Source organism: Anomaloglossus baeobatrachus, chromosome 2 (assembly GCF_048569485.1).
Source record: "Anomaloglossus baeobatrachus isolate aAnoBae1 chromosome 2, aAnoBae1.hap1, whole genome shotgun sequence".
NCBI classification, from domain to species: Eukaryota; Metazoa; Chordata; class Amphibia; order Anura; family Aromobatidae; genus Anomaloglossus; species Anomaloglossus baeobatrachus.
Genome location: NC_134354.1, coordinates 470,610,264 through 470,636,589, shown reverse-complemented (window position 1 = coordinate 470,636,589; position 26,326 = coordinate 470,610,264). Strand labels below are relative to the sequence as shown.

The window sequence follows — 26,326 nt, the reverse complement described above, 5'->3', positions numbered from 1 at the left end:
TATATAGTCAGAGGACATATAAGAAAATATCTAATTCACGTTCAAAACAAATTATAAGTCACCATTATTCAAAATAAACATATGAGTATACCCTGAAAACTAGAGACAGATGTTAGAAGAGAACAGGTAAAAATGACCTGAATATAATCAAAGTGCCTGTAGAAGGGTAAACCTACCTGTAACTCTCTGTTATTTTTCACTATTCCTGGGGCCTGTTCTTTTTTGGAGCCTATATAGCTTTATACTTACCTGTACATTCTCCTTATGGCAATCTGGTATATTTTGGGGATTCCTTCAACATTTGTAACTTTTTTGCGCTATCAGTATATTTTTTCCTTATATGCACATGAGTAGTTTTATCTTTCTACAGGCACTTTGGTTATATTCAGCTCATTTTTCCCTCCTTTTTTCTGATATCTATCTGAGCTCAAGGTCTCTAGTTTTACTCATATTCTCATACTCATATACTTATACTGATATTTAGATGATTTTAAATAATGGCGACCTACTGTATGTTTTTGTTTTGATTATATGTTTATTTCCTTTTTGGACTAATATTTGACATTTTCCTAAATGTCTATTTCATTTTTGCCCTCAGAAAGGTCTATGAATAGGCTGAAACGTTATGTTTTCACTGTGAATTGCTTTTATGAATTCACTTTCTTTGAATTCAACTTAAAGAGTGCCCAGTTTTATTTTGAACATGTATTTAAAAGGTTAAAAATCGAAGGGCACGTGTGGTGGTCATGTCCACCAATAAAATGTTTTTGGGATGGAGACATTAATCTAGCCAACAAACTATCTGTATTTCCTGTGGCGCTGACAACAGAGCTGGCAATGAAGCTCCCTAGGGCAGTTCTCTGTCTCCAGGTACAAGAAGGGCTTACTTAGACATATATTGTCCATGGCTAGGAGGCTGATCCCGAGATACTGGAGACAGGAGAAGTATCTGTCACGTGCTGAACTGGTGTTGGAAGTTAACAACATATTCAGGGTGGAAGATTTGATAGGCCAGACCTCTGGTAGGACTGTCAAGGTATTTGATAAGTGGTCGCCCTGGATTATGTTCCGGGACTCCCCGGACATGGCAGAATGACTGAACTCATAGAGGTCGGATAGCTAAACTCTCCTCTTGTCAGAAGAACTCTTTTTCAGAAGGTCTTGTGCTGTCTTGGATTGGGGTGGTCATCCGGATGAGACTCTACTTCTTTCTCTTTTTTTCTTCTCCCTTTATCTCTCTATGTACACTTTCCCTTTCGTTTTTCTTTTCCTCCTCTTCCCTTTTTTTTTTTTTTGCTTTTTCTATTTGTCTAAGGCCTCTGCCACACTCACGTGAAATTCACGCACGTGCCGAGAGACACGTATTTCCCCTGCTTGTTGCGTGCAAGTACGTGTCTCTGGTACGTGCGGGCCACGTGTGTTCTACGTGTGCTATCCGCGATAGCACACGTAGAACCAGTAATTTACATACTCACCTGGTCCTTCCTGCTGTCCGCGCTGCTGTCCGTGGTGCTGATCCTCGGTCTCCAGCCCTCCCGTTTCCCTGCTGCTGCCAGGCAGTGAAGTGAATATTAAATGAGAATAATGAGCAGCGGTCGGCAGCAAGAGGCAGCAGTGGCAGAGACAGGAGGGCTGGAGAAGGTGAGTTAATGTTTTGGTTTTTTTTCACTGACACGTGTGTTTTCTCCGGCGCGTGTCACACGGGACTGCATCCACACTACACCCGTGTGGTATGGGTGCGGGCCGTGTGACACCCGTGCTGCTGGAGGAAACACTGACATGTCAGCGCTTTGAAAAACGCACACACGTACAAACGCACTTGGACACACGTTCCGTGTGGTTTTTCGTGTGTGTGCCTGCTACAATAGGGTAGCATTGGTTAACATGTCTCCGTGCCGCCGGTACGTGTAAAAAATGACAAACACGTGCCGGCGGCACGGATGTGTGTCGCAGTCCTAATACTGTGTTTTTTGTTTAAAGCACTGCAAATTTAGCACGAAACTTTATGTGGAAGTTATCTCATATTTGGATATGGATATTCAGTGTGAGTAATAGAGACATCTGTTGAGATTTTTATATAATAATGGGAGTACTGTTTCTCTCCTTGTTAATTGTTCATAGATGTTCATACATGTTTCATGATTTGGAGATACCTTTTTCAAATGAATAAATTTGATTTACAAAAAAAAAAGGTTAAAAATCTGCACTATTGTACATTACCACAATCCATCCATTGCTAACGCTGGCGCCGTACTGCACTTTAGCAACCATTCCAAGCATTCATTGAGAAGACATACTGTTAGACAATGTTGTGCTCAGCAGCAACATGAGCACTGTATAAAGCGTTCTTTATGACAATGAATTATATTTGCAATATGAATAATCACGGTCAAAAGGTAGCATAGAGATAGCTGCTACAGCTGTTTTATGTGTTTGTCACTGTTCTTCCATTTTATGACATCAGATGCCACACCACTTTTCTTTAATCTCACTAGTTCAACTTTAATTAATCGCAAAATACATTAATAAAAATACTTTATAAAACATGGGCGTATTTACTTCTTTACCCACAATGAAATATAAAAACGTATTTTATGCATTAAAACGATCAACAAAATGGACTGAAATCATTGTGGTCATTAAAGGGGTATTCCCATGAACAAAGTTAATTTTAACCAATAGATCTTGAAATAATAATAATTTCCACAATTGGATGTGTTTAAGAATGTGTTCCTGTGCTGAGATAATCTTCAATATGTGCCCCTGCTATGTACTGTGTAATGGCTGTGTCTGACTGTACAGGGACATGGTCTGATCATACCACATCTTATGGACAAGGGATGAAGTAAAAAAGTATACAAACTTTACAACATGGGATCGCAAATTATTCTTTTTTTTAAGTAAAATATTTTTTCTAAACAGGAAGTGAAATGTTTTACCACACAGAAAGAATCATCTCTGATCCCGTGATGTAATGTTTCTATACTTTTTTGCGTCCTCCCTTGTCCAGGAGCTGTGGTATGATCAGACCATGTTCCTGTACAGTCAGACACGGCCATTACACAGTACAGGGCCACATTTATAAGATCTCAGCAGCACAGGGACATAGTTTTTAAACAAATCCAATTGTGGAAATTATTATTATTTCAAGATCTATTGATTAAAATAAATTTTAAAATTAACTTTGTTTGTGGGAAAACCACTTTATGACCAATTGGTCCTGAAGCCTCCGTTTGGAGAATGAATTGTGCTTCTCTTCTTAGCAGTGCTTTACATGTACCGCCTTTCCTTTCTTGTGCTTGTTCTTGAGGTAAACCCATGAAAAACACACAATAAGGTTCACTACTATGCACCTTCCGCATGGGTTCAGTCTTTTCCTAATTGCAAAGATCGCATATGTTCTCGGTCAAATGCACAGTTGCAGTGACGGACATATCATTAATAGAGTTGAGCGCGGTTCGCGGTTCGAGGTTCTCCAGTTCTAGGCTCGAGTGATTTTGGGGCCTGTTCTAGATCGAACTAGAACTCGAGCTTTTTGCAAAAGCTCGATAGTTCTAGAAACGTTCGAGAACGGTTCTAGCAGCAAAAAACCAGCTAATTCCTAGCTTGGTTTCCGCTGTAAGGGTATGTGCACACGTTGCTTTTTTTTCCGCGCGGAAAAAAACGCACCCTCTGGCAGAGGGGAGAATTGTAAACAATGCTTTTTGAGAAACAACGCATCGAAAACGCATGCGTTTTTCATGCGTTTTTCATGCGTTTTTCATGCGTTTTTCATGCGTTTTTTTAGGTGCGTTTTTTAAGACTTGTCAGTGATAATAAAGTTGGTTGAACACAGACCTTTGGAAAAAAAAACCTGTGATGTCATTTCCTTCTCCACATTCTGTTTGGATAAATGGGAGGGCTTGGAATGGAAGGAGCACCATTTGAATTTTGGAAAAGTTGAAATAAACTTCGCGCACCAAGCCCCTTAGGTACCTATACGTCAGAAAACCCCCACAAGTGACCCCATTTTGGAATCTGCACCCATCAAGGATTTTATTCAGGAGTATATTAAGCATTTTGAATCCACAGCTACTTCACCCAAAATGTTGCTGTAGCAACAATATTCTCACTTTTAGGCCCGCTTCACACGTCAGTGAAAAACACTGACGTTTTTCACTGGCGTGTAAAACACGCACATGTCCCTCCGTGTGCCGTGAATCACGGCACACGTGGGTTGTCTAAGTGCAATCCGGGCTCCGTTCTCCGTGGCCCGTGATTGCACTTAGAAATTAACTCACATGCACCCGCTCCCGCTCTCCATGGTGCTGATCGCTCCCGCGGTGCAGCATCCGGCCGGCGCTGACCCCCGCAGCAGCTGCTTCCGGGTCGGCTGTGTCGTGCATCATGAATATGCGCGACAATAATGAGCCGGCTCAGAAGCAGCAGGCTGCACGGGCTGCAGAGGACATCGCTGGACGCCGGGTGAGTTAAAATGTTTTTTATTTTAAAAGCACGTTTTTTTCTGGCACGTGTTTCACGGATCACACCACTGCGTGGTCCGTGGGACATCAGTGATGCCAGAAAAAAATGGACATGTCTCCGTGCGGCAATCACGCACACGCGGGTACGCCGCATGGAGACACGTGCAGTGAAAAATCACTGACGTGTGAGCAGACCCATTCATTATAATGGGTCTGCGTATGTCAGTGATCCTGGTACGTTTAAAAAAAAGCACAAACGTACCAGAATCACTGACGTGTGAAAGGGGCCTAAGGCTATGTGGCCATGATCCAGCGACACGGCGTCTAGTACAGTGTCAGCCTTCCTGCAGCTGCCCATGCCCACGATTTGGGTTCAGGCTGCTGTGGAGCTCTATGCTACCTGCAGAGAACACTCTCGTCTCCGCAGCATAAATTGACATGCTGAGGCTCGGGAAGCCACGCTACCGGTCAGTTTATGCTGCGGAGAAAATAAGCACAGTGGGCATGGGATCTCCAAAAATCCTTCCACTGTGCTTCTACTGCACAACGCAGCGTTATGGACGCAGGGAAAACACTCAGCGCCCATAACGCTGCAAACCCTGATTGTGGACACACAGCCTAAAAAGCGTCAATGGATGAAGGGATGTCAAATATATAGAACGTCCTACCCCCGCCTGCATATTCTAAGCTAGCACCTTTAGTACCTTTCATGTGGCACTAAAGGGTGCCTAGCTTAGTATTTATCCAATAAAAAAAAAAAAATAAAAAAATGAAAAAAATGGCGTGGGGTCCCCCCTATTTTTGATAGCCAGTCAGGGTAAAGCAGACAGCTGTAGCCTGCAAACCACAGCTGGCAGCTTCATCTTGGCTGGTGATCAATTTGGAGGGCTCCCCATGTTTTTTTTTTTATTTATAAATAAAGAATAAAAAAAAAAATAACGTGGGGTCCCCCCAAATTAGATCACCAGCCAAGGTGAAGCTGACAGCTGGGGTCTGGTATTCTCAGGGTGGGAAGAGCCATGGTTATTGGACTCTTCCCAGCCTAAAAATAGCAGGCCGCAGCCGCCCCAGAAGTGGCGCATCCATTAGATGCGCCAATCCTGGCGCTTCGCCCCAACTCATCCCGCGCCCTGGTGCGTTGGCTAACGGGGTAATAAATGGGGTTGATACCAGATGTGTAATGTCACCTGGCATCAAGCCCAGCAATTAGTGATGTCACGGCGTCTATCAGACACCCGACATAACTAATTGACAGTAAACAAAAGCAAAAAAAGACAACAAAAAATGTTTTATTAGAAAAAACACTCCCCAAATCATTCCCTTGTTCTCCAATTTAATAAAAAAAAATGGGTCCGCAGAAATCCATATGGATGTCCCACGTCGCCTCTGGACCTTCTAGAATATGGGGGCACGTTCAGGAAACGTATCCCCCATTTTCTAGGAGGGCAGACCCTCCATTTGAGGAGAGTGGGTGCCAAAAATCTGCACCCACTCTCCCCGGGTCACAGCTGCAGAGTGCGAGCAGCCAGCACAGCTCTCTGAACACTGTGCTGGCTGTCAGCTGCTCTGCTCATGTGACCGGCCAGCGTGCACTGAAGGAGGAGGGGGCCGCGGGGGATCAGCGCTGCGACCGGACAGGTATGTATGACACCGGGGGGAATAGGGGGTGAACGGGCAGGGCCTGGGGAACAGTTTTCTGTCGCATGTGTTATTGCACATGCGACAGAAATCATAGGAGCAGGGCGGCCGGTGCGCTACTGTGCGCGCGGCCATGTTGGATTTTCGGGAGGGGGGTCGGGGGTCAGGGCGGGCACTTTGGCGACACCGGGGGCTTTGCCAGGAAGTGAGGTCAACAGGAAGCCTCTTGACCTCACTTCCAGGTAAATGCCTGCGTTCTGGCGTGCCGACAAAGGCCGCGGACCGCAACAAAAAAGCAGGTCCATGCGGTGTAGCTGCGTTCTGACCCCACATCATTGATTTCAATGGGGGAGAGAACGCAGCCACAACGCACAAAAGAAGTGACATGCTGCTTTTCTTTCCGCACCGATTTTTGGCATCCAAAACGCTGCGGAAAGAAACGCAGCGTGTGCACTGATTTTTCAGCTTTCCCATACACTTTGCTGGGAAAGCTGAACGCATGCAATTTGCCACTGAAACGCTGCGGTTCAAAACGCAGCGTTTCCGCGGTAAAAAATGCATCGTGTGCACACAGCCTTATAGTGTAAGTCGCTCTGTGAATCACACTATTATGACATTTCAGTGTATAGTGTGCGTGAACAGCGCCTTCAGATCACTGCTCGCCATTTTTTTTTTTTTTTCCTTGTCTTCCTTCCCTAAGCGCGCGCGTGTAGTGGGGCGGGCCAGCATGTCAGCCAATCCCAGACACACACACAGCTAAGTGGACTTTTAGCCAGAAAAGCAACGGCATGTGTGATAGGATGTCCATGTCACATGTCCCTGCATTATAAAACCGGACATTTTCCTCCAGGACGCCATTATCTCTTCTGCATCTTTGGTGTCAGACATCACTGTCGCAGCTCCGTCCTCCTGAGTCCTATCGCCGATACAGCTGTATGCGCTCCATACACAGCGTTAGACAGCTTAGGGAGAGCACTTTCTATCAGTCCTTTTAAGGGCTCAAACCGGTAGGGTCAGAGCCATAGGTGACAGGTCCTGAAAACAGCGACAGCGTCTGTGTAGCCAAGGTCAGGGATTTCGTCGCTGCATTTCACCATTAGGAGGGAATAGAAAGGCAGGCTTCCATTCCTCTACCCAGAGCCCCACAATCCTGGCACTGTACCCTCCTGTCCTCTGCACACTCCAACTCTTTTTAACTAAGCCATTATGCTAGCAAACAGTCAGTGTACCTAGTGGCATCCTAAACGTGGCTATTGGACTTTTGTGTAGTCACAGTAGTGCAAAGATATTTGCAGCACGTCTGCCTGCATTGCACACTCCAACTCTTTTTAACTAAGCCATTATGCTAGCAAACAGTCAGTGTACCTAGTGGCATCCTAAATGTGGCTATTGTACTTTTGTGTAGTCACACTAGTGGAAAGATATTTGCAGCACTTCTGCCTGCATTGCACACGCCAACTTTTTTTAACTAAGCCATTATACTAGCAAACAGTCAGTGTACCTAGTGGCATCCTAAACGTGGCTATTGTACTTTTGTCTATTCACACTATTGTAAAGATATTTGTAGCACCTCTGCCTGCATTGCACACTCAAACTCTTTTTAACTAAGCCATTATACTAGCAAACAGTCAGTGTACCTAGTGGCATCCTAAACGTGGCTATTGTACTTTTGTGTAGTCAAACTAGTGCAAAGATATTTGCAGCACGTCTGCCTGCATTGCACACTCCAACTTTTTTTAACTAAGCCATTATACTAGCAAACAGTCAGTGTACCTAGTGGCATCCTAAACGTGGCTATTGTACTTTTGTCTATTCACACTATTGTAAAGATATTTGCAGCACCTCTGCCTGCATTGCACACTCCAACTTTTTTTAACTAAGCCATTATACTAGCAAACAGTCAGTGTACCTAGTGGCATACAAGAAGTGGCTGTTGTACTCCATTAGTGCCCCACTGGTGCCAAGCTATTTCTAGCACCTGTGCAGGACACCCTCCTGCTCTGTTTTTAATAAGCTATAATGATAGCAAAAAATACTGCCATTTAGTGGCATCATAGAACTGGCTGTTGTATTCCATTAGTGCCCCACTGGTGCCAAGCTATTTATAGCACCTCTACATGACACCCTCATGCACATTTTGCTACGATAATGTTATAGCAAACTCAGGGAATTCATTGCTGCATTTGATAATTCGGAGGGATAGAAAGTCAGGCTTCCTTTAGCTTTTCCTTCTGTTCATAGACAGCATCTCCAAGAGCAATTTCCCCTCCACGTCTAAGTGTGGAGAGGCAGCTAGTGCGCATGCGTGTGCCGATTTACCCCAGCTGCAGCCTAATTACAGTGTTTCGCCTAGTGAGTATGCTCAGCCTGACTGTGCCATTCCTCACGCTAAGTCTTCATTTCGGGATACAGCGCATGCTCCCACACTAAGTGTGAAAAGCCTCTTTGCACAGGTGCTTGCATTCCGTGCCGGGTCTAAGTCCTGTTTTGTGCCTAGACACCATGCTAAAGCTGATAGTCTTTTTTCAGAGACTGTATTTCATGCTACTGAGCATGCTCAGGCACTTACTGCATCAGAGACTATGTCCGGTAATAAACTCTTTGGCCCTGCCCCTGATGTGGGGGTCCCATATAGACCACAGGGCATCAGGTGTCCTCCCAAATGGCTTGCAGAGGCCCACCCCTATGACTTCTCACCGCATTATTGATGGTCAGACGATGACTGGTGAGGTGTTTGGGTCATGTCAGCCATGAGGTCATCATTGAAGTTGCGTTTCCAAATAGGACGCTAGTTATGCCACTCATGACGTGTCACTCTACTTTTGTCTCCAGGAGGTGCATTGTGGTTCACCCTGGTTTGGGGCGGACCCAGGTTATAAAAGGGGCTGGAGCCAACAAGGAGGTGCGCAGTCTTCTATTATGCTCCGAAAGAGCACACCTCCATGTGTTGAACCCATTGCGGCTTTAGGCCAAAGGTAGGCAAGGATAGGGTGTCGATGCAGGCCACCACCACAGTTGGTAACGCAGAATGGTTAAGACCAGCTCCTGTCCTACCAGTCCTGCTTGTGCAGCCCAGTGGCATTAACAGGCCTGCTGCTGCTGATGCGCCTGCTGTCCACAGGTGTGCCCCTACGCACACGGTCAGCGTACTCAATGGCCCCTGTGTTGTTAACAGGGAGTTCCTGGGCTGGGTGGGCATGTGGACCCTGTGACGCTAACAGGGCTCCCAGTCTCCAGATCCGAATGGCGTCTAACTCGGTTCAGGCTACTATTAGTTTCATAGCCACACAGCTCTGTATCCTCCACCAAACCTTCCAGTTGCCAACCTCTCCTTTTCCAACTGGGAGCATGGTGGACACTGACTGCTGATGGGGATATATACCTTTCTCTTTCTTTTCTTATTAATTTTCGTTATATAGCGGTAACATAGTATATACCACTTTATCCAAATCTGCCAGTCCCACTGTAACAGATGGTGTTTCTTCAGCAAATGTTACTGTTGCTTAACCACCAAATCCACGGACCAAAACTTTTTCCCCTTTCCAACACACCTGTTCCCCTTTCCACCAGCATCTGTCCTTTTTGAACTCATTTGGTATATGACCAAAAGTGCAACTCTTCAGGGACACCGTACTCAATGCCATCTCAGCACAGCAGCCAGCCCTCGGTCTCTCAGATGTGGACAAGTAAAAGACCATTTCCTCCTATCCATGACAAAGCGTTGAGATTCACTCTGTGCAGCACTGGTGTTTAGTGGAAAAGTAGATCTAAGATTGCGTACCACATTCTGCAGATACTCCTGTATACGTGCGTCCATTTCTATGGCAGGAATTATTTTGCCAAATTTTGTCTTGTACCGGGGATCTAACAGTGTGGCAACCCAGTATTCTGGATTACTTTGAATTCGTACAATCCGAGGGTCATGTTGTAGGTAGTGCAGCAAGAAGGCGCTCATGTGTCTTGCGCATCCAGGAGGACCAAGTCCTTGGTGTGTTGGTGGCAGAGACGTGAGAATCGTGCCTCCTTCCTCTGCCCTCTCCCCACAACCTCGCACAACCGAAATGTGAGCAAGCTCTCACTCATCTGCTGAGTCTTCCATGCCCATCGCCAGTTCGTCCTCCATTTCTTCATGGGCTCCTGCACCTTCCTCAACACTTTTTGCTGATACTATGTGCCCTTGTTAATCCCTCTCCCTCACCATGACTGCCGCATAGGTGCCGCTGACCATCTGGACCTCGTAGATCTTGTTATCCCTTCCGCATATGACTCCTCCTGTACTTCCTCCCCTTCCTCTTGTCCCAACACCTGACTCCGAATAATAATTACAGTGTGCTCCATCCTGTAGATGACCAGAATTGTCACGCTGAGAATGACATTGCCAGTGCTAAACATCTTCGTCGACATTTGTAAACTGTGTAGCAGGGTGCATAGGTCCTTGATCTGACACCACTCCAGCAGCGTGATCTGCACCACCTCTGGATCAAGTTAGCCCAGGCTATATGTCATAACGTATTGCAGCAGGGTTCGGCGGTGCTGCCACAAACGCTGCAACATGTGCAGATTCAAATTCCTGCGTGTGGGCACATCGCATTTCAGGCGTTTAACCACCAGACCTAAAGACTTCTGTAGCGACGAAAGTTGTTGAGCTGCTGTGTGCGCACGATGGAAGTGAGCACATAGCGAGCGTGCACGCTGCACAAGGCCATGTAGGCCGTGATGGTGTTTTAAAAATTGCTGGAGAATTAGGTTCAACATGTGAGCCATACAAGGCACGTGTGTCACATTGCCCTGACAATGGCCCGCAGCCAGGTTTGCATCATTGCCGCACACGGCTGTTAAGTCACCAACGGAGTCCGCTCCGTCAATTTGTACTCCGGTCGCCAGGTGACAACGTGTTCCTTTCATGAATAGTGCTGATGATGGGAGAGGAGTCGATGCCAGCGGCGCAGGTGGACGCAGGTTATGCTCACCCACTGGGCTGCATTACCTTGACAGATGCAGAATCTCTGGCTGAATGTAGCTGGTGGGTATCTCACAGATGAAATACCATCATTCAGCTACAACCAATGGGAAGACACCACACCCTTTTTTATGCCCATCCTGTCTGCAGACCACTCTGCTTTTACCCCCAGTTCAGTTTTATGATTTTGTGTGCTTGTTACCTGACTACTTTTCCTGCTTGCTGTTTATGTACCTTGTTGGCCGATCCGCATTTCACCTCTGCTTGTTTTCTGATTAAGTCCTGGCCGTCCCATTCTGTTCCTGTTCCTCAATTAATGTTTTGACCCTGCCTGACTACTATTCTCTGTAACTGCAGCCTTCCACAGGTATTAATCACCTTGGGCCCTGTGCAATTCCTAATCCCTGTATAGGGGTTAAAGGGTTTCAGGGTTCTAGGTGTCCTGCTTGGTGAGTGGCTTCCCTCTAGCCTATCATTTACAGCCCATCTGAGTGTGTGGATCAAGCAAGGCGTTACACCGTGCTCTCTGCAGAAGGCCATGTGGGCCAGGATAGTGCTTTAAAAATTGCTGGACAACCAGGTTCAACACGTGAACCACACAAGGCACGTGTGTCACATTGTCACAGCGAAGGGCCGCACCCATGTTTGCATCATTGTCGCACCCGGCCTTCCCTGGCTGCTGGTTGAGTGGAGACAACCATTGATGAAACTCGGTCTCCAGAGCTAACCGTCCACAACTTCTCAGCGGTGTGACTCACATTTCCCATACATTTCAAAGTAAAACTGTTTCGGTTGCTGCGAGCACTGGAGACTATGTCCAGATTTCTTGCTACTGCACATGTGCGAGCGCTGGAGACTAAGTCCAGATTTCTTGCTACTGCACATGTGCGAGCGCTGGAGACTAAGTCCAGATTTCTTGCTACTGCACATGTGCAAGCGCCGGAGACTAAGTCCTATCTTGGAGCCATTGCACATGTGCGGGTGACATCATCGCTGACACAAGGTCACATGTCTCTGACACCTTCTATGCCGATTGGTCGCTGGTCATGTGCTTGTGATGCCTTGCTCGGTGATAGGCCAGCATGACGTCACTCCTGTCGTTCTGGCAGCGGATTGGCTCTGGTGTCCTCCATCTTGGATGAGGCACAGAGTCTATATAAGACCCTGACACACGCCGCATGGCGCTCAGTCCTCTTGGTTCATGCATAAGAGTAGACGCTCTGTGCGCGTTCCTCTAGGCATTCCTCTGTCTATGTTAGGTGAGCGCTACCGGCAGGGTAGCGTTCTTATACCTTACAGCTTCGGCTGCTGTCCGTATCCTTACCTCTTAGGGGAGCGGACATAGGCAGGTGCCTGAGGCACATGGTCTGGCTGGGCCTTGTGGTTCGACTCGTAGGTGGACGTTGCCGCTAGGGTAACGTTCCTTATACTGCGTCTGGCAGTTGTTCGTATCCTCGCACACTAGGGGAGCGAACAGAGGTAGGAGCTTTGTGCGGCTTACGCTGCTGTTCGTCTCTTTTGCACCACTAGAAGAGCGGACCTAGGCAGGTGCCATATCTAGTGGTTCGTGTCCTCGCACACTAGTGGAGCGAACGCAGGTAGGAGCTTTGTGCGGCTTACGCTGCTGTTCGTCTCTTTTGCACCAATAGAAGAGCGGACCTAGGTAGGTGCCATTTCGCACACATTGCCTTTGTCTCTGTGATTATTAACAGAGATCATTCCACACACCCTCCAAGTAAGGGAGGAATTGCTTTACTTATTTATTATATCCTTCTGTGAGTTAACAGAGGTATTGCACTCTGCCATAGTCTGCAGCAGAGTCTTTGCACGGTGGACCCTGACTGTCTGATACTCCTTTAAGTTATTATCAGACAGCCCCCCGTAACATTAGGACTGAGCCAAGGGTCTGGCAGTTAGGGCAGAATATCAGCAGTTACACCGTTACATACAAGTACTTGAGTCACGGCTCAAGAGTATAGAGGATAAACCTCAGACCATGGTGACATCTACACATGATCCTCGACTTGCTCTGCCAAACAGATATTCTGGCGATGCCAGATCATGTCGTGGTTTCATTAGTCAGTGTCAGATACACCTAGAGGTCAACTCTTCTCGCTTCTCTACAGAGAGGTCCAGAGTAGGCTTTATCATCTCCTTACTTCAGGACAAAGCCTTAGAATGGGCGACTCCCCTATGGGAGCGCTCTGATGTGGTTACTCTGAGACATCAAGACTTTCTTGATGCTCTTAAGGCGGTATTCATGGGTCCGCAGGTTACCCATGATGCGGCCCTGAGACTCTTAGATCTATCTCAGGGTTCGTTATCCACTAGTTCTTATGCCATTGCTTTTAGAACTCTGGTGGCAGAACTAGATTGGCCAGAGAAGGTGTTGATTCCTATCTTCTGGAGAGGGTTGGCAGGCTATGTCAAGGATGCTCTTGCTACTCATGAGGTCCCTGCTTCTCTGGAGGACTTGATCACAGTAGCAACAAGGATCGACGTACGCCATAGGGAACGTAGACTCGAGGTCTCTTCCTCACGCCCTAAGCATCGGGCTATTCCAGTTGTTGAGGGTCCACTACCATCTTCCTCAGCATCTGAAACATCTCCCACTCCTATGGAGTTAGGTCATACGTCTTCCAGACTACGCAAGTCTGGTCCTCCTATATGTTACGTATGTCGTCAGGCTGGGCACTATGCCAACAAGTGTCCTAGTCGTCAGGGAAACTCCCTGGCCTAGTAACCATTAGAGGGGGGTTACTAGAGACATCTTCTGCACCCTCTAAGTGTTGTATCCCAGGTCAGCTCTCGTTATCTGAGAATACATGGCCTATTATGGCTTTTGTGGATTCCGGAGCTGACGGGACTTTTGTGTCCTCAGGATTTGTAAAGGGACACAATATTCCCTCTATCATGTTAGAGGCGCCTATTCCTGTCCGTGTTGTTAATGGAACTATGTTGTCTGACCCCATTACATTGAGGACAGTTCCCTTGCGCCTTTCCCTGTCTCAGGGTCACATAGAGGAGATTTCTTTTCTTGTTTTGCCTGAGGGTATAGACGACGTCCTTCTGGGTCTCCCATGGCTTCGGACTCATGCTCCTCACATTGACTGGGAGTCTGACAGCATTATTAGTTGGGGTTCGAAATGTCAGTCCCGGTGTCTTCCCTTACCACCTAAGGTCATTGCGGTTGCATCTACTGATCTCTCTCCCATACCTACACCCTATCTGGATTTCGCTGATGTGTTCTCCAAACAGGGTGCTGAGGTTCTTCCACCCCATAGGCCGTATGACTGTGCCATAGACCTTATCCCAGGTTCGGTTCCACCTAAAGGCAGGGTTTACCCCCTGTCGATACCTGAGTCGGAGGCCATGTCGACCTATATAAGAGAGAGTTTAGAGAAGGGGTTCATTCGTAAGTCTGTCTCTCCCACGGGAGCTGGGTTTTTCTTTGTTCGGAAGAAAGAGGGTGATTTGCGTCCCTGCATAGATTACAGGGGTCTCAACGCAATCACAATTAAGAACAAATACCCATTACCTTTAATTTCGGAGCTCTTTGACAGACTGAGAGGAGCTCAAGTTTTTACGAAGTTGGATCTGCGGGGTGCGTATAACTTGGTACGAATTCGAAAGGGTGACGAATGGAAGACCGCTTTTAACACCCGAGACGGTCACTATGAATACCTCGTCATGCCTTTTGGGTTATCTAATGCACCCGCAGTATTTCAGGACTTCGTAAACGATGTGTTCAGGGATTTACTGTTATCCTCAGTAGTGGTGTATCTGGACGACATCCTGATTTTTTCTCCTGATCTGGAGACTCATCGTCAGGATGTCGTTCGTGTCCTTTCCCGTTTAAGGGAGCACTCATTGTTTGCTAAACTCGAGAAATGTGTATTCGAGCAGTCCTCATTGCCTTTTTTGGGTTACATTATCTCACAAGAGGGCCTGGCTATGGATCCTGCGAAGCTCTCTGCTGTCCTGCAATGGTCCGAACCTCATTCCTTGAAGGCGGTGCAACGCTTCTTAGGATTCATAAATTATTACAGGCAGTTCATACCCCATTTTTCTACTTTGGTGGCCCCTTTGGTGGCCTTGACTAAGAAAGGTGCTAATCCCAAAGCCTGGTCTACTGAGACATCTCAGGCTTTTGAGGCAGTAAAAAGACACTTTTCAACTGCACCCGTTCTTCAAAGACCCGATGAGAGTAAGCCCTTCCTCTTAGAAGTTGATGCCTCTTCAGTGGGTGCTGGTGCGGTCTTGTATCAAAAGAACGGTGCAGGTAGAAAAAGGCCGTGTTTCTTCTTTGCGAAAACCTTTTCACCGGCAGAAAGAAACTATACCATTGGGGATAGGGAACTGCTCGCCTTGAGATTAGCCTTGGAGGAGTGGCGTCACTTGCTGGAAGGAGCGAAACATCCTTTCCAGGTCTATACAGACCATAAGAATCTGACGTACTTACAAACCGCTCAGCGTCTGAATCCTCGCCAAGCCCGCTGGTCCTTGTTTTTCTCCCGCTTTCACTTCTCCATCAACTATCTGTCTGGGAATAAGAATAACAAGGCAGACGCCCTGTCTCGCTCTATGCTTTCTACCCAGGAAGAGATTGACGAACCTCGTCTTATCCTTCCCTCCAGGGTTTTTCATACGCTCTCCCCTGTGACGTTAGACCAAATCCCACCGGGCAAGACCTTTGTTCCGCCTGATCGACAGAATGATATACTGTCATGGGCCCACACCTCAAAGGTGGGTGGGCATTTTGGTATTAGGCGGACACGAGAGTTACTGGAGAGGTGGTATTGGTGGCCACACTTAGCCAGCCACTTCAAGAGATATGTCGGTTCCTGCTACTCGTGTGCTCGCAACCGTCCATTACGGCAGAGACCGGCTGGGCTCTTGCATCCTTTACCAGTGCCAGATAGACCATGGGAGGTGGTAGGCATGGACTTTGTGGGTGATCTTCCATGTTCACAGGGACATAGATTTGTGTGGGTCATTACGGACCATTTCTCCCGGATGGTTCATCTCGTACCGTTATCGAGAATCCCATCTTCCAGGGTACTAGCCAAACTATTCCTCAAGCATGTCTTTAGGCTTCACGGGATGCCAGATCGTATCATTTGTGATAGAGGCCCGCAATTTACTTCCCGTTTCTGGCGAGATCTTTGTAGCCTTCTGCAAATTGAGTTGAATCTCTCTTCGGCATACCATCCGGAGACCAATGGTTTGGTTGAGCGTACCAATCAATCTATGATTATATACCTTCGACACTTTGTTGCTGAGAACCACGATAACTGGTCCTCCCTCCTACCCTGGGCAGAATTTGCCCTTAACAATTCGCTGGCTGAGGTCACTGGGCAGACACCGTTCGTACTCAATAATGGGCAACACCCTAGGGTACCGGTACCGTTTCCCGCTGCTGCACCTCCTCCTCTTGTGGCCGACTGGGCAACTAATGCCAGAGAGGTTTGGGATCGGACTCAAGAGTCGATCCAAGCAGCTAAGGACCGTATGAAGACGGTGTCCGATCGGTTTCGTCGCCCGGCTCCTGTCTTTTCTACAGGGGACTTTGTGTAGCTCTCTGCAAAACACGTGAGACTTAGAGTGAGCTCTGTCAAATTTGCTCCTCGCTTCCTAGGTCCTTATGAGGTTCTTCGACAGGTAAATCCTGTAGTCTACCAATTGAAGTTACCCGTCCATCTTAGGATTCATGACAAATTCCATGTCTCACTGCTAAAGCTGGCTATTTTACCTCACGCTCGTGAAGTGCACTCTCCTGCCTCTGATTCCTCTCGCTCTAGCTATGAGGTACGAGCCATAGTTGGTTCTAAGATGGTTAGAGGGTGCAGGTTCTTCTTGATAGATTGGGAGGGTTATGGCCCGGAACATCGCTCTTGGGAGCCTGAGGAGGCTGTCCATGCTCCCGACTTAGTTGCCGATTACCTGCGTCGCCGGGAGGAGGGCCCTTGAGGGGGAGGTACTGTTACGGTTGCTGCGAGCACTGGAGACTATGTCCAGATTTCTTGCTACTGCACATGTGCGAGCGCTGGAGACTAAGTCCAGATTTCTTGCTACTGCACATGTGCGAGCGCTGGAGACTAAGTCCAGATTTCTTGCTACTGCACATGTGCAAGCGCCGGAGACTAAGGGGCACTTTGCACACTGCGACATCGCAGGTGCGATGTCGGTGGGGTCAAATTGAAAATGACGCACTTCCGGCATCGCATGCGACATCGCAGTGTGTAAAGGCTGGATGATACGATTAACGAGCGCAAAAGCGTCGTAATCGTATCATCGGTGCAGCGTCGGCGTAATCCATGATTACGCTGACGCGACGGTCCGATGTTGTTCCTCGCTCCTGCGGCATCACACATCGCTGTGTGTGAAGTCGCAGGAGCGAGGAACGTCTCCTACCGGCCTCACTGCGGCTTCCGTAGGATATGCGGAAGGAAGGAGGTGGGCAGGATGTTTACATCCTGCTCATCTCCGCCCCTCCGCTCTGATTGGCTGCCTGCCGTGTGACGTCGCAGTGACGCCGCACGACCCGCCCCCTTAACAAGGAGGCGGGTCGCCGGCCACAGGGACGTCGCACGGCAGGTGAGTGTGTGTGTGAAGCTGGCGTAGCGATAACTTTCGCTACGCCAGCTATCACCACATATCGCTGCTGCGACGGGGGCGGGCACTATCGCACTCGGCATCGCAGCATCGGGCTGCGATGTCGTAGTGTGCAAAGCCCGCCTAAGTCCTATCTTGGAGCCATTGCACATGTGCGGGTGACATCATCGCTGACACAAGGTCACATGTCTCTGACACCTTCTATGCCGATTGGTCGCTGGTCATGTGCTTGTGATGCCTTGCTCGGTGATAGGCCAGCATGATGTCACTCCTGTCGTTCTGGCAGCGGATTGGCTCTGGTGTCCTCCATCTTGGATGAGGCACAGAGTCTATATAAGACCCTGACACACGCCGCATGGCGCTCAGTCCTCTTGGTTCATGCATAAGAGTAGACGCTCTGTGCGCGTTCCTCTAGGCATTCCTCTGTCTATGTTAGGTGAGCGCTACCGGCAGGGTAGCGTTCTTATACCTTACAGCTTCGGCTGCTGTCCGTATCCTTACCTCTTAGGGGAGCGGACATAGGCAGGTGCCTGAGGCACATGGTCTGGCTGGGCCTTGTGGTTCGACTCGTAGGTGGACGTTGCCGCTAGGGTAACGTTCCTTATACTGCGTCTGGCAGTTGTTTGTATCCTCGCACACTAGGGGAGCGAACAGAGGTAGGAGCTTTGTGCGGCTTACGCTGCTGTTCGTCTCTTTTGCACCACTAGAAGAGCGGACCTAGGCAGGTGCCATATCTAGTGGTTCGTGTCCTCGCACACTAGTGGAGCGAATGCAGGTAGGAGCTTTGTGCGGCTTACGCTGCTGTTCGTCTCTTTTGCACCAATAGAAGAGCGGACCTAGGTAGGTGCCATTTCGCACACATTGCCTTTGTCTCTGTGATTATTAACAGAGATCATTCCACACACCCTCCAAGTAAGGGAGGAATTGCTTTACTTATTTATTATATCCTTCTGTGAGTTAACAGAGATATTGCACTCTGCCATAGTCTGCAGCAGAGTCTTTGCACGGTGGACCCTGACTGTCTGATACTCCTTTAAGTTATTATCAGACAGCCCCCCGTAACAAAAACTTTGACCGCCTGATGGCATTGAGCTCTGCTGCCAGCATAGTAAGGAGGTGTGTGGTAGTCCTTGTGCGCAGTTACAAGGAAGGGTGGCCTGACCACACAGGGTTTGCGCCAAGGTGGAGGACCCACACGAGGTTGAAGAGGCAGAAGCAGTGTATTAACTTCTACATACAGAAGAAGGATTGAAACAACTCGTGGGGACGGCAAGACTTGTACAGCAGACCCTTCTCCATCTCTCCCCACAGTAACCCATTGCCCAGTCAGCGACATGTAACGCCCCTGTCCATGCTTACTGGGCCAATTATCTGTGGTGAAAAGCACCCTGTCACACAGAGTTTCTCAAGGAATCAGTGATGTTTAGTGCGACATGCTGGTGTAGCGCGTGCACGCCTTTGTTGGAGAAGGAGTGGCGCCTGGGCATCGGCTCTTGGGGCACTGCGATGGGCATAAGGTCTCGAAAATCCTTAAAAAGGTTGGAAAGGCAGCATTTTGGTAGCCAACAGTTTCCAGATGCTGAAAGTCAACCTCTAAGCCATGTCATGCCCTTCTAAAAGCATGTAAAACACAGCGAGGGGACTCCAACCACAGTCTCCCTCGTTGCCACTAACTGGGCCACACACACCCCACTTGACTGGCATCGGTTGAGCCCCCTTTTGAAAAAGAAAAAGATGCTTTGCATGAAGCACTCTCAAAAATACGTGTGCCTTTCCCGTCCCCTGGCTGACCCAGGGGAAGAAACGTCCTCTGAGAGCCATGACTTGTTCATCTTGGTTCTTTTCGGAAACACAGCGAGGGGACTCCAACCACAGTCTCCCTCATTGCCACTAATTGGGCCACACACACCCCACTTGACTGGCATCAGTTGACCCCCCTTTTGAAAAAGAAAAAGATGCTTTGCATGAAGCACTCTCAAAAATACGTGTGCCTTTCCCGTCCCCTGGCTGACCCAGGGGAAGAAAAGTCCTCTGAGAGCCATGTCCACATTGTCAGTGGACAGACACGTGTGCTTATCTGCCAGCAGACCCCCAGCAGCACTGAAGACAGGTTCCGAGAGAACGCTGGCTGCAGGACACGACAAGATCCCCAAGGCGTACGTGGCGAGCTCAGGCAATTTATCCAGATTGGAAGCCTAAAATGAGCAGGGCTCAAGTTGCACAATAATGGAATCGATGTTTCCTTGCATATACTCATATATCTGTGTGTCCTCCTCTTTTTCCTTGTCCAGCTCTTTTGTTTTCGCATGAGTATATGTCCTTGTCACTTTCCCATGTGTTGTGAGTTGTTTGTCACCTTTTGGACACCTTTGAGGGTGTTTTCTAGGTGTTTTTCTGTGTTTGTGATTGCCTGCCATTGTTTCCTATGCAGTTCGAGTTCGGTTCGTCGAACGTTCGACGAGCCGAACTCGAACGGGACCTCCGTTCGGCGAACCGACCTCGAGCCGAAAAGGGACCGGTTCGCTCATCTCTAATCATTAATGCAACCTGTGCAACCGCACAGAGGCCCAAGAGGTAAAGGAGCCCATTTTCACCTCCAAAGCAGGTAGAATTGTGCATTACGATGAGCTACTGGACTGCAAGAGGCCCATATATTGTTCTTGCTTAGATAAGGCAGTGAGCCTCAGATTTGTTTAATGAAAAATATAAATCAGGTTTGTATTGTGTGAAAGCATGCAAATATACACAAATATACCTTACGATGTTGTCATGTGTATTAACAAGTAATTAGAAGAAGAAATTGAGGAAAAGCCATGCACTCACATCCCAGTCAAGTGCCATCTTTTATGATCCATAATTCTTATTCTCTAGCTCTCAATTCAATTTTCTGTCTTAAGAATCTATAGCAACCTTTTCTTGTTATGCTTTTCTTTCACAGAGGTCAAGATTAATAAGTGAAGCTTAAAGGTTTATAGACTCAGATGTTATATTAATATACGTAAAATGTACATAGACGGAAGAGATCAATCCAATTTAATTACTAAAGTACTACTGAATTGCACTACTGCTTGTATGCCGGTGTATTCACTTGTAGGCTGCTCTGTGCAGATTAAGTGGTGTCACTGAACATTACGTGATGATTTTCCACTGATAGCTTGAGAAAAATGTTGTTTTTTTAGAGCTTGAAACGAGACATCCCTTGTTTGTATAAACTAATGTGGTAGTAATGCTTTCTTAAGGCCGCTTTAGATGCTGTGACATCGCTCAAGCGATCTCGTTGGGGTCACGGAATTTGTGATGCACATCCGGTTGCTTTAGCGATGTCTTTGCGTGTGACACCTATGAGCGATTTGGAATCGTCGCAAAAACGGTCAAAATCGCTCATCGATGACATGCCCCCCTATTTTCGAATATCGCTGCTGCTCGGTGTACGAAGTTGTTCATCGCTCCTGCGGCAGCACACATCGCTATGTGTGACACCGCAAGAACGAGGAACCTCACCTTACCGGTGGGATGTTACGTGCCGCTTCTATTGGGCGGCGGTTCGGTGACGTTGCTGTGACGTCGCTGTGACGCTGAACAAACCGCCCCCTTAGAAAGGAGGCGGTTCGCCAGTCACAGCGACGTCGCAGAGCAGGTATGTGCGTGTGACGCTGCCATAGCGATAATGTTTGCTACGGCAGCGATCACATGATATCGCATGTACGATGGGGGCGGGTGCTTTCGCGCTCGACATCGCTAGCAATTACTAGCGATGTCGTAGCGTGTAAAGTGGCCTTTAGGCTTTGTTTACACGGACAACTATCTTTATCATTTGTCTCCTCCATTTAGAACAGTCAAGTGAAACAGATAAATGGTATTAAGATCATGTGTATTACTGTTTAACATAGAAGCATGGGGGACCCATTGACTTTTATGGGGTCCGTCTAGTTTCCATTGATGTATATTTTTAGAATTCAGTAAAATGTCCTGTATGTAGAATATTTTCTTCTGTTCTAAAAATAAACAACAAACAGAAACCAAGCGGACCAGGGACGCACATATCATTGGAGAAACCTGTGCGACCGCACAGGATCCCAAGTGGCAATGGGGCACATTTCTACCCCCAAAACAGGAGAAATTTTGCATTTCGTTAGACTTTTGGGCTGCAAGGGTTCCATATGCTGTTCTTGCATGGGGGCCCTTTTCTGTGCGTGTCCGAAAGTGAGACGGATGCTATATAAATAAATGGGGCCCTTCTGCTTCAGTTTGAAACAGGAATACACAGGATGCTTCTTCTGTTTATCTGCTCTATTTGTCTGTTCTAAATGTAAAAGACAGATGTCTTAAATGGTACAAACAGAAAAAAATGAATGGATGTGATTATAGCCTGCATTTTGTACTCTATTCGGAGATACCTTCGGGCTTGCTTGTGAACACTCCAAAAAACTGAATTTGGGTGTATGCGCCAATGGGGCCATTGACTATAATGATGCAGACAGTGTCCCAGTGCTCTGTCATGCATAATTTTCGTCCGTAAATGCCTATTGGAGGGGCAATTTTTTAAATTATTTATTATTATAGCGCCATTTATTCCATGGCGCTTTACATGTGAAAAGGGTATACATAGTAGGGACAAGTACAATAATCATAAACAATACAAGGCACAGACTGGTACCGGAGGAGAGAGGACCCTGCCCGCGAGGGCTCACAGTCTACAAGATGTAGTGTACTACCACTAGGCGAATACAGAACAACCAATAGGCATATATGGAGGAAAATGATGCACGACAGAGCACATGGTGTCTCCATATGCATCATTGTAGTCAAAGGCCCCCTGTCGGCCCATACGCCCTAATCCCGCTTTGAGGGTGGTTTTGACATAAGCACCAATGGGGTCATTGAATGGAGGACAAAACACATTGTGAAATATACCTTAGGGAACTTCTACACTTTCACTTTTGAGATCATTTACAATTTATTTACAATATATTGAATTGAGCTACAGAATATAATGCAAAATATAATCTAACTACAGATCATAAGTAGCATTAATTGGATAGCTTTACTTTTAAGGAGTTTGAAGGATTCTACAATGATGACCAGTCTTTTGGGTATAGCATGAATGTACAGTATGGTTACTGGAGGTTCGATCCCCGACATTTCCACCATTTAGTATAATGAAGGACCTGCTTACTGAAGTCCCACTCTTTTCCATTATAGTAGCACAGTGATGCTTGTGACTATATCTAGTACTACAGATCAGCACATGTAATGCGTCTGGATGTTTCTGTGTTAGCTACTTTGATGAAGGATCCACAGTGATGTCCATTTGTTCAGGATTCGATGATAAGCAATCATCCCATAAGCTGGTGTCACACACAGCGACAACGACAACGACGTCGCTGCTACGTCACCATTTTCTGTGACGTTGCAGCGACATCCCGTCGCTGTCGCTGTGTGTGACATCCAGCAACGACCTGGCCCCTGCTGTGAGGTTGCCGGTCGTTGCTGAATGTCCAGCTTCATTTTTTGGTCGTCACTCTCCCGCTGTGACACACACATCGCTGTGTGTGACAGCGAGAGAGCGACGAAATGAAGCGAGCAGGGAGCAGGAGCCGGCGTCTGGCAGCTGCGGTAAGCTGTAACCAGCGTAAACATCAGGTAACCAAGGGAAGACCTTTCCCTGGTTACCCGATATTTACCTTCGTTACCAGCCTCCGCCCTTGCTGCCAGTGCCGGCTCCTGCTCTGTGCACATGTGGCTGCAGTACACATCGGGTAATTAACCCGATGTATACTGTAGCAAGGAGAGCAAGGAGCCAGCGCTAAGCAGTGTGCGCGGCTCCCTGCTCTCTGCACTGTGACATGTAGCTGCAGCACACATCGGGTAATTAACCCGGTGTGTACTGTACCTAGGAGAGCAAGGAGCCAGCGCTAATGTCACAGAAAATGGTGACGTAACAGCGACGTCGTTGTCGCTGTCGCTTAGTGTGAACCCAGCTTTAGTCTCAGGATAGCCCATAGGTGTTAAATCCCTAAAAGAAACCTTAATCATGTTGTATTTCTTTTGATCAAATTTAAGAATGAACAAACCAGATCTTTTCGTTAGTATTTTAGGTTACTATTTAATAATTTCGAACAACTTTTTAATAATTTTCTTAATATCGTTTTACTGTAAGGTTTACATTTTCTATTTGACTTTGTTAATAGGATTTGGAACTTTTTCAACATAAGCTTGACATTTTGGGTACTGACATTGAGAATTCTGAGGTGTACAAATATGAGTGCATATCACAGGAGGCCTTTAGAACCATTCAGAATTTTAATTCTCGGGTGCAAATTTTGCAAATCGAAGCAAAAGACCTAAAAGAACTACAAGAGCTTCTGGAGACTATGGTGGTTGACTTCTCCATTTTGAACAAGTATGTGTTATTTACATTGTTTCATAATAGGTTTTCCATGATTTTTAAAAATGGGTAACAGTATGAAATGTGATAAAATAAAAAAAATAATCAATTTTACCCTTTTCAATCACCAGCAGTTCCAGTGCCGATGCTCAAGTGTTTCCTACAAATCTTTGTTTCTTCTCTAAAGCGATGACATGCTATACATTCACTTAATGATATACAACCTACATAAATGACCATATGTTCATTAAAAAAATATATTTTTTATTTGTACACAATTAAAATATTCAGAAATATGATAAAAAATGGTGATGACAGTTAGAAGTAAGGAAATATATCATTGCACACTATATACCGTATCCAATGGTATTACAAACAAGGATCTGTGTGACATTATCCTTATGCCAATGGTATTTACCTATAATCTAACATATACATACATGCTATTTGTAATATAGCCTTTAAATATAAACACATTTTATGCCATCACATAATAGGAAAAAAATAATAAAGAGTTACAGATTTTAAGTAGATTATAGTCTCGGGTAAGACCGGTCTAAGTCACAACCAAATCTGTTTTCAAGTTGTAATCATAGTGTGCATGTCTATATTATTTTGTGATGCCATCGCTTCTTTATGGGGCAGCATTATGTAAGCACTGTGCACTTTATTTATATGGCATAAAATGTTCGTTCTTTAAAGGTTATATTACAAATACAGTAAATGTTTCTGTTGGGTTATATGTTAATACAATTGGCATAAGGATAATGTGACACAGAACCTTATTTGTAATACAGTTGTATACATAGTGTGCGATATTATATTTCTTCACTTTAATTGTCATCACTATTTTTTATCATATTTCTGTATATTTTAATTATATAGTAATAAAAAAATATATATTTTTAATGAACATGTGGTCATTTATGTAGGTTGTATTTTGTAGGCTGATATGATCACTAGTATATGAGCAATACTACCTCTCTTGGTTATAGGGTAGCTGCAAATTTTTTCTAGATTTCACATACTTAGGGCCACTTTACATGCTATGACATCGCTAGCAATTGCTAGCGATGTCGAGCGCGATAGCACCCGCCCCCGTCGTTGTAACGATATGTGGTGATCGCTGCCGTAGCGAACATTATCGCTACGGCAGCGTTACACGCACATACCTTCTCTGCGTCATTGCTGTGACTGCCGAACAATCCCTCCTTCAAGGGGGATGTGTGTTCGGCGTCACCGCAACGTCACAGCGATGTCACTAAGCGGACGCCCAATCAAAGCGGAGGGGCGGAGATGAGCGGGACGAACATCCCGCCCACCTCCTTTCTTCCTCATTGCTGGCGGGACGCAGGTAAGGTGAGGTTCCTCGTTCCTGCGGTGTCACACGTAGCGATGTGTGCTGCCGCAGAAACGAGAAACAACATCGTTACTGCTGCAGCAACGATAATTGAGATTAGGGGGGATGTCACCGATTAGCGATTTTGAACGTTTTTGCAACGATTCAAAATCGCTAATAGGTGTCACACGCAACGACATCTCTAACGCGCCCGGATGTGCGTCACAAAATCCGTGACCCCAACGAGATCGCTTTAGCGATGTCGTAGTCTGTAAAGCCACCATTAACCGCTGCAGCCAATGATTGGCTGCAGTGGTCCTATTGATGAATGTGATTTAACCTCTACACAGAAGTAAATAAAGGTGCTGAAGACCCCAATAGACACCGAGCCCATATAAATTAATTTGGTACTTCTTCCATTCTAACACATTTGAACTGTTACCAAGCATATTTTAATTTCTGGATTTTTAGAGCTTTAGGTCAGAGAAACATTTTCTATACTAATTTGTACTCAAAGTATTTGTCTAAACTGCTTTAGCTCTAGACTAAAAATGTAACAAAAAGTCTACTGGTGTTTACTTGGCAATAATTAATGTTTTTACATAATATTGGTTAACAGTTATCATGAGCATTTCTGCTATTATTTGCTCTATCACAGCTGTGAGGACCTTCTGCAGAAACTCAGCCTTGTGTGGCAACATGTAGACTCAATCCTACAAGAGCAAAACATATGGAAGACGGAGTTGTGGCAGAATATGAACACTGGTGAATTGTACAAAAGAACAAAGAAGCATCTAATCCTTTTGGAGTCTTTTCCCGGAGAGGTCCAAGAATGGGACGTTTACATGAAAGCCATGGAAATTGTCAATATCATGCATGTAATTTCTTTTCTTTTTTTTCCTTAAAGAGCCTGTACACATATT

At 46.4% G+C, this 26,326-nt stretch overlaps 1 protein-coding gene across 1 annotated transcript in view; it reads left to right on the top strand.

Annotated features, from left to right (window-relative positions):
* The window catches only part of LOC142291659 (uncharacterized), a 1,021,181-nt gene that overhangs the window by 143,971 nt on the left and 850,884 nt on the right, over window positions 1-26,326 (top strand). The window contains exons 26-27 of the mRNA XM_075336344.1: window positions 23,868-24,079; window positions 26,062-26,281. Coding sequence (XP_075192459.1) covers window positions 23,868-24,079; window positions 26,062-26,281 — 432 coding nt within the window. The remainder of the gene's footprint in view (window positions 1-23,867; window positions 24,080-26,061; window positions 26,282-26,326) is intronic.